The following is an 8,482-nucleotide window of genomic DNA, read 5'->3' as shown; positions in this document are numbered from 1 at the left end:
TCACCCTCCCCATCATCAGCTCTGGGTTCTGTGCCCCTCACTCCCGACCCACAGCCCCTGTTAGCCCAGCCCTGGGCTCCCCCCAGCTCTGCCGGTGCCCCTCACTCCCGACCCGCAGCCCCCTGCTAGCCCGGCCCTGGGCTCCCCCCAGCTCTGCCGGTGCCCCTCACTCCCGACCCGCAGCCCCTGCTACCCCGGCCCTGGGCTCCCCACAGCTCTGCCGGTGCCCCTCACTCCGGACCTGCAGTCCCTCACTCCCGACCCACAGCCCCTGCCAGCCCAGCCCTGCCCCCCCCAGCTCTGCCGGTGCCCCTCACTCCCGACCCGCAGCCCCTCACTCCCGACCCACAGCCCCTGCCAGCCCAGCCTTGGCTCCTTAGCACCCCCTGCAGCGCCCCCCCCCACGGTTCCCATCAGGTCACACCCAGGGCTCAGGCCTCTCTTGCTTGGGCATGACCCCCCCACCTCCCCCCGGTTAATCCCCCGGCTCCGCTATCTCGCTGGCACTGGCAGCCCGTCAATCACCGAGCTGAACAAACTAACCTGAAACCAGCCAATTTAGGGATCAGTGTCAGGTCACCCGGCTAGTGAGCGGCTACGATCAGCCCGTCCCTCCGTCCCGCGCCGTCCCGCGGCACCGTCCGCTGCCTATATAAAGCACTTGGGGGCACCAGGGGCTGACACAGACGGACCATGGCCACCATCGTGCTAGCCCTGTTCCTGGCGGGCTGCCCGCTCCTGCGCTGGACGGCTGCCTCCGTGAGTATCTCGGCCCACATGCCGCTTTGCCAGGGCCGGGGCGGCCTGGGGTTGAAATCACCTGTCCGTCCTGGACATGGGTGAAATCTTGCCAGGGTGACTGGCAATTCCATCCCTGTCCATGTTGCATGGCCATGAAATGTCCCCTGGGTTCCCTCCGCCTGCCCCGATCCCCTCTGCACAAACTTGCCCCTCTGCCCAGCTGCTGCACCCTCTGACGCACTCCTCCCCAGAAGTGGCTGCATTCCCGTGGCGCTTTGGGGAGGGGACGTGAGACGTGATGCTTCGGTAATGGGTCCCACCTGCTCCCCACTCCCCCTTCCAGGCCGTCCAGAATCTGAGCAGCGTGATGGACGCCAGCGGTCACTGCGTCTGCACCGTCATCCTGCCTGACGACACCTTCCCCCTGCGGCGGATCGAGCTGCTGGAGACGTCCGCCCACAACCTGACCCTCCGTGTGCAGCGGGAGATGGAGAAGGTGAGGCCGGGGAGGGGACGGGGGGGGGAACCGAGGGGTACTGGGGGGTCAGGGGCCCTGGCTCTGCGTGACGTTTGGCGAATTCCTTCCCCTCCCTGGGCAAGGGCAGCGCCAGCCCTGGGGCTGGTTCCCGCCGGCCCTAGTCAGGGGCAGGCTACGCAAGGAGGGGTTGTAGGCTGGGGGCCAACAGAGCCGCCCTGGAGCGCGGGAACAGCCAATCAGCCTCTGGGAAAGCCGTTCTCAGGGCGCGGGAGCTGCTGGACACTCAGCCCTTAGGGTGACCAGATGTCCTGATTTTATAGGGACAGTCCCGATTTTGGGGTCTTTTTCTTATATAGGCTCCTATTACCCCCCACCCCCGTCCCAATTTTTCACACTTGCTGTCTGGTCACCCTGGCCCTGGTGCAAGATCTGGGCTGCGTGTGGCACGTCTGCCCTCTGCTGGCCTGGCTCTCGGCACCGTCGGCGGGGGGGGAATGCCCCCGGCCCTGGCTGCCAATCTTAGCCCATTTTTTGCCACTAGCGAATCACTCGCCAAACAAGGCCAATGTTCCTCGTGTGTCCCCTGCCCCCGCTCTCCCCCTTCCCTGGGCTCTGGGCTCCCAGCATCTCAGCGCCAAGGCCCGAGCCCAAGGGAGCAACGAACGACGTCGTCCCGGGACTCGCCGGGGCCCAGACTCAGCCCACCGGAGCGAGACCCCCCCCACCCCCGTCAGTCTCAGGCCCCCCCAGCTCCGGGGCAGGGGAGGCAGAAAGCCCAGGGCGCCCCCTGTTCCGGAGCTGGGGGGAGGCCGCTGGACGGTTCTCGTCAATGTCGCTAGTGAAACTGACCCAGGCGGGAAGGGAACCTTTCCCCGGAACTCCCTCCCCGGGGATCTCGCCTCTGACTCCGTCCCAGCTCCAGGGAAATCTGGGGTTTCGTTCTTCGTTCCCCAAACTGTGACATTTTCAGGGGAAGGGATTTCTGCTGCCCAGCCGGTGGGCAGGACCGAGATGGGCGGGGAGCTCCCCCCACATCCAGCCTCAGGGAGTAACACAGGTTACAGTGGGGTCAGGGCTGGGTTCTGATCTCAGCTGCTCCAGTGTTAATCCGGAGTCACCCCTGACTGCAGCAGGGTTGGGGCTGGTTCTGACCCAGGGGAGCCACGCGGGTTTACACCAGATGAGGTCTGACCCCCTCTCCCCTCCCCCTGGCAGCTCCAGGAATACGGGCAGCGCCTGGCGTGGTACGAGGCCAAGCTGCAGAACGCCAGCCGCTGGCTGCAGCTGCTGGAGGTGGGCGACCTGACCCCCACCGAGCTGGACTTCCAGGAGCTGCGGAAGGAGATCGGCGACATGGAGTCCTTCGTGGGCCACCTCCGCTCCTCCCTCAACGGGAGCGACACCACGGTGGAGGTGGTGCACCGGGAGGTGAGCGTCTCGCGGGGCCGGGATCTGACCCCGGGGGGCCGGCGGGAAGGGCCCGGGCCCCCCCGGCAGGGCTGGGCTCAGATCCCGTGTGGATCAGACACAGGCTGGCCCGGGGGCGACCCCCGATTCCCACCCGCGCTCAGACCCCCGCCGGCCCTCGTGTTGGGGGGCGGGGGAATTCCCCGCAGCGTGGAGTGGCAGAACCAGCCATTTGCAAGCTGGGAAGGCCGCACGCCCTCAGGGGATAACCCCTGTAAGCCCCATCCCCAGAGGAGGGTCCTGGCCCGTGCCCGCTGGAGCAGCCCCTGGCAGGGTGGGACTGAGGCAGTGAAGTGCCCTCAACACCGACCCCCACCCTCCTTGGGGCTGGCGCGGGGCCCACTGCCAGGCCGGCCTTCCCTGGGCTGCAGCTGGGTTCGGGTCCAGCCCGCAGGAGGGAGAACTCAGCCCCTGCCTGTCTCTCCATGTGTGGGGCCCCCGTCTGCCCCCACCAGAGCCATGCGGTCCCCTGCACACACACGGGTCAACACCTGCTCCCAGCGACGGGCGCAGGCTCCCTGCAGACCCAGACAGCGTCGCTCCGTTGGTTCTGCTCAAGTCACATTTTCAAGCTTTTCCTCGCAAGCACAAGGGCTAGAAATGTAATTCCACCCCCCGCGCACACACACACACGCTGTCTAGTCAGGCAATGTTACAATAAAGGGTTAACCTCCGGCGTACCCGATTCGTTCCTCATGCGGGCTCGGGTCCATGTTCAAAGCGCCCGGCTGCCAATTCTGGCTTGCTGGCTAGGGAGCCCCCCTCCGCGGAGGACGCCAGACAGGGCGACCCCGTTTCAAAACCCCTGTCCTCTTTTTGGCGCGTCTCTGGTGTTCGTGCGCGGTGGGAACGCTTTGCCGGGGCCAGGCCGGGCCGTGGTTCTCTATACAGCCATTGGGAGGCGAAGGCCCGTTTCTCCAGCGACGGGCCACACAAAGTCTTGCTGCTAACGATAACGAGAAACGCATCGGCCCTGCTGTTTGCCGGGGCCGGGCACCGCTGGGAGCCAGCAGGATTCCCGCCCTTTCGACGGCCTCCCCGGCTCTGCGTGTGGCCCGATGGGGCCTACGCTGCTTTGACCCGTGTCTGCCCCCTCCCCGCAGACGTCTCCAGCCCGACGCCGGGAAACCCTGCGCCCTGCAGCCCCTCGCCAGGCTTCGGGGCCCCGGGCGCCCTTGACTCCTGCCCAATATCTTGGTCTTTCAGCTGTTTGTGACTTTCTGCCGCCCCACCAACTACATCCTGCCCTTCGTCAACGTCCGGGGCAAGTCCCTCATCGACCGGCGCTGGCACTGCCCCCTCATCTACCTCCTGCGCAGGACCCAGAAGGCCCGGGCGTGCGAGCTCTTGGATGCCCCCCAGTGGCGGGGCGAGCCCAAGGAGGACTACGTCATCCTGGCGCCCCGGCGCTGGGACAGGAGGTCTCACAAGAGGTCCTTCGCCTGCTGGAAGTCGCAGTGAGCCGCCGGCCGGCCGGTTCCCGGGGCAGAAGGGTGAGGATGGGACAGGGGGACTGGGACCCTCGCTCCCCCGGAGCCCGCCCACTGCCCATCCGGAGGCCATCGACCACCCGCACCAGAGCTCGGACGCCCCGGGAATCTCGTCACACGGAGCTGCACGTCACCTGCACTCCCCGTCTGGTTCTGTGGCACCTGGAAGTCCATGAAGGGTTAATCGGAGCCAGTGATTGACAGTTGCCTCTCCCTTTGCCCCACCCCTATCCTGGTGGGAGTGGCCTAGTTTTGGCCACACCCCAAGGCTTGGTGGGCTCTGGCGACTCCCAGGTGGTCGCGAAGTCGTTCCCGGGCCCGGCTAGAGCAGGGAAACGGGACCCCACCGCCAGGGTCCAGCTGCCACTGAAATCCTGAACTCACCCAGGAGTCCCATGCGCGGGACGATTCTGTCGTGGGCTACGCCCAGCCAGGGCCTGGCCCCCTTCCGCCAGGGATAAACGCGGCTCCAAGTGAAACTGCCCCCGCTCCTGTGTATTTCCCCACATGCTCTGCCCCCCCAACCCCCCCGCTGTCTGCATTTCCCCTGGCGCCGTCCCAGCGTCCCGTTAATCGCTGCTAAAAAACCTAACTGCAATAAAAACGTTTCTATTTAACCATCCTCCGTGGTCTCGCTGGGCGAGTTCATTTCCAAGGCTCGGGTGGGACCCCAGCGGGGCCAGGTCCGAAAAGTGGGAACTACCCGGAGCCCGTCACAGCGGCCAGCGGGAGCACCCGGACAGATTTCCCGGGACAGCTACTTCTGAAAAGGGACGGTCCCAGGAACACCTGGCCAGGTGGGGACGGCGCCGGGCGCCGAGCTGTGCAAATAACGGATATTTTGGTTTGCTGAAGAACAATCGTTTTGCATCGAACCGAAAACAAATAGTTTTGTGCTGTTTGGTGCATCAAAAAGTTGTGGGGGGGGCAGCGGGGGGGTGTATTGGGGGCTGAACGAAACATTTTGTTTGGAAATTTCGTTTTGATTTGGGGCCTTTTTAACCCTTTGCCATGGGGCGTGTGGTACGTTAGCGTGGAGGATGTTTCTAAACAGAGAGTCCCGTTGAAACCCCCAAACAAGAACTAGTCCGGGTGGCTCGGAACTGTTTCGGGGTTGGGGGGGTTTTTCCAGCCGAAATAATTTGGCGAAACTGATGCAAATTCACGAAACATTTTGGTGTTTTGCCAAATCTACATTTTTTCCCTAGGAAAAAAGTTTGGGACACAAATTCCCCCCCTTCCCCCCTCCCCAGTTCTAGTGGGGATTTGGGCCATGGTCTGAGGTTTACATCACTGGGGGGCTTGGCCCATGGGCTGGGGCTTACCCCGGCTTTGCCATCTATTCTCCAGGCTGGGTTTCTCTGTTCCCTCCCCTTCAGCGGTGGGGAGGATGTGGCCACAAGGCGCCTGAGAGCGAATATCTAGAGCACGTCCCGGAGCACGACCTGAAGTTATTGGCTAATCGACGGTGCTCGGGACGGGATAATTGGCTGGGTGGAAAACGGCTCTGAGCTCGCCGCTGTCAGAGGACGTTGCTCTGGGGCGGGGGGGTGGGGTCCGACGGAGCTGGATGGCTAAGGGTGCAGAGTCCCTGATTTAGCAACGGGCAGGGCTGGATCTGAGTCCCGGGGAGATCCAACGTGGGGGGGCCTGGAGGGGCACCCAGGCACTGTGCGGAAGGGCTGACCCTTGCCCTGTTCCTTGCAGCTCCAGAACATGTCGGTCACCGTGAGCGCCCTGGAATCCTACGACAAGAACCACGTGGTGGCCATGAGGCGGGAGCTGACCACGCTCAAGCAGCGCTTGGAGGACTGTCAGAAGGACAATCCCCTGGTGGGACGGCAGCTGCCGATCGGTGAGTCCCTCCCAGAGAACCCAGGAGTCCTGGCTCCCAGACTCCCTCCCTCTAACCACTAGACCCCACTCCCCTCCCAGAGCCGGGGAGAGAACCCAGGAGTCCGGGCTCCCAGCCCCCCCTGCTCTAACCACCAGACCCCCCTCCCCTCCCCTCCCAGAACTGGGGAGAGAACCCAGGTGTCCTGGCTCCCAGCCCCCCCTGCTCTAACCCACTAGACCCCCCCCCGCCATCTAACCCTTGTGACCCCCCATCCCCCCAGGCACGTGCGACCACCAGGGGATCTGGCGGCTCAGCAAGCCCACGGTGGTGCAGCTCAACTGGCGAGGCGCGAGCTACAAGGCCGGGGCCTGGGGCAAGGAGTCGGCCCTGCGCGCCGGGCGGAAGGAGCGCTACTGGGTGGCCCTCCTGAACCTGGACGGCCGGCGGCTGGACTCGGTGCGTCTCTACGGCTCCTACCAGGACCTGCTGCTGTCCCGGAACCACACGGACCAGCTGATCACAGGCTTCGGGCAGGGGGCCGGGCCGGTGCTGTACAACGGCTCCTTCTACTACAACTGCTACAACGCGCGGGAACTCTGCCGCCTGGACCTGGAGAGCGGGGCCGTGGACCGCAAGGCGGTGCCCAACGCTGCCTTCAACAACCGCTTCTCCTACACGGGCACCAGCTGGCAGGGCCTCGACCTGGCCGCGGACGAGAGCGGGCTGTGGGTGCTGTACACCACCGAGCGCAGCGAGGGCAACATCGTCATCGGCCGCCTCGGCCCCGGCTCGCTGGCCCTGGAGAAGACCTGGCAGACCTCCCAGTACAAGCCGGCGGCCACCAACGCCTTCATGGTGTGCGGGGTGATGTACGCCACCCGGGCGGTCAGCACCCACCGCGAGGAGATCTTCTACGCCTACGACACCCGCACGGGCCGAGAGAGCCATCTTAGCCTGCCGCTGGACAAGGTGACGGACGTCGTGCGGTCGCTGAGCTACAACCCCAGTGACCACAAGCTTTACATGTTCAGCGACGGCTACCTGCTTCGCTACGACGTCCTCTTCCGGGCCTAGCGCCCGGCCGCACGGCCAGCTCCCGGCGCGGGTCGGCCTCCCGCCTTCTCCGTTCCTCCAACCCCCTCCCGCCTTTCCCGGCCCAGCCTTCTCCCTCCACCTTCTCCGGCCCAGCCTTCTCCGTTCCTCCATGCCCCTCCGCCTCCTTTCCCCCCTTCCATTCGCCCGCAAGCTCCCCTCCACCCCTTCCCTTTCCCCCCACCTCCTTCCGCCCCTTCCCTGCCCCTTGCTCCCCGGATCCTCTCACTCCTTCCTGCCCTCTTCCCCAGCCACCGCCCGGCTTCCTCCTCCCGCCTCCAGCTGCATCACTAAAGCCAACCAACCTCCTGGTGCCCGGGCTCCGCCTCCTGCCCCGATCGGGTTTCTGCCACCCCATGCAATGCAAGCGCGGGCGGGGCTGCGATCTCGGCTCCCGATTCCCCTTTACCCCAAATCCCCTGCCCGCGGTTGGATTGGGATAAAGGGACCAGAACGGATAATCAGACCGTTGGGGTTTCCGGGTCATTGTTCTCTTGGGTTTACATCCATCCCATTGCCTCGCTGGCGTTGCAGCCAGGCCCGTTCGGATCCCGGGATTTGGGGGTTAGCGATGCCGCTTCTCTTGCGTTTTCTGAGGCCCCATCGGAGCCTGATTTTTGCCTAGAACTTCCCGGTAGCGAATAAACGTGATCATGTGACTGCAGCCCCCGTGTCCGCGTTTGTTGGTGTCACTCAGCCCAGTAACCGAGCGCCGCGCCCAGGGCCGGGGAGGGGGTGGGAACACAGGGACGGTCCCTGCGTCTCGCGCACTGCCAGGCCAGTGCCCCTCCCTGCCCAGCTGGGGTCCGGGTTGGGTTAAAGCCACTGGGCCAGGCGGCGCATTGATCCATGCAGGGCTGCATTGCCGGAGCAAATGCAAACGCACCCTGGATCGGCCAATGGGAACTGCACCAGCAATAAATCCCCCCGGGGCTCAGCCAATGGGAACTGTACCAGCAATAAATTCCCCGGGGCTCGGCCAATGGGAAATGCACCAACAATAAATCCCCCGGGGTTCAGCCAATGGGAAATGCACCAACAATAAATCCCCCCGGGGCTCGGCCAATGGGAAATGCACCAGCAATAAATCCCCCCGGGGCTCGGCCAATGGGAACTGCACCAGCAATAAATTCCCCGGGGCTCGGCCAATGGGAACTGCACCAGCAATAAATTCCCCGGGGCTCGGCCAATGGGAACTGCACCAGCAATAAATCCCCCGGGGCTTGGCCAATGGGAAATGCACCTACAATCCCCCCTCCCTGGGGCCCAGCCAATGGGAAATGCACCTGCAACACCCCCACCCTGGGCTCAGCCAATGGGAAATGCACTCACAGTAAATCCCCCAGGGCTCAGCCAATGGGAAATACACTAACAATA

The 8,482-nt window shown here is 64.5% G+C and overlaps 1 protein-coding gene across 1 annotated transcript; it reads left to right on the top strand.

The window, feature by feature from the left end:
* Nucleotides 1-7,764, top strand: LOC128826565 (olfactomedin-like). The gene is made up of 5 exons (XM_054009917.1): nt 1-759; nt 1,085-1,237; nt 2,435-2,647; nt 5,884-6,031; nt 6,294-7,764. The coding sequence occupies exons 1-5, from the start codon at nt 694-696 to the stop codon at nt 7,085-7,087; spliced, it is 1,374 nt and encodes a 457-aa protein (XP_053865892.1). The 5' UTR covers nt 1-693; the 3' UTR covers nt 7,088-7,764.
* Nucleotides 7,765-8,482: the final 718 nt, after the last annotated feature.

This window comes from Malaclemys terrapin, chromosome 20, assembly GCF_027887155.1.
Source record: "Malaclemys terrapin pileata isolate rMalTer1 chromosome 20, rMalTer1.hap1, whole genome shotgun sequence".
NCBI lineage: Eukaryota > Metazoa > Chordata > Testudines > Emydidae > Malaclemys > Malaclemys terrapin.
Note: the sequence above shows the minus strand (reverse complement) of the source record. Positions and strands in the feature narration are given on the sequence as shown.

Excerpts from the sequence above, each read along its gene's own strand:
- LOC128826565 (XM_054009917.1), top strand. The coding sequence starts at position 694 with ATGGCCACCATCGTGCTAGCCCTGTTCCTGGCGGGCTGCCCGCTCCTG. Across the intron at positions 1,238-2,434 it reads TGCAGCGGGAGATGGAGAAG|CTCCAGGAATACGGGCAGCG; the intron begins GTGAGGCCGGGG and ends TCCCCCTGGCAG. Across the intron at positions 2,648-5,883 it reads TGGAGGTGGTGCACCGGGAG|CTCCAGAACATGTCGGTCAC; the intron begins GTGAGCGTCTCG and ends TGTTCCTTGCAG.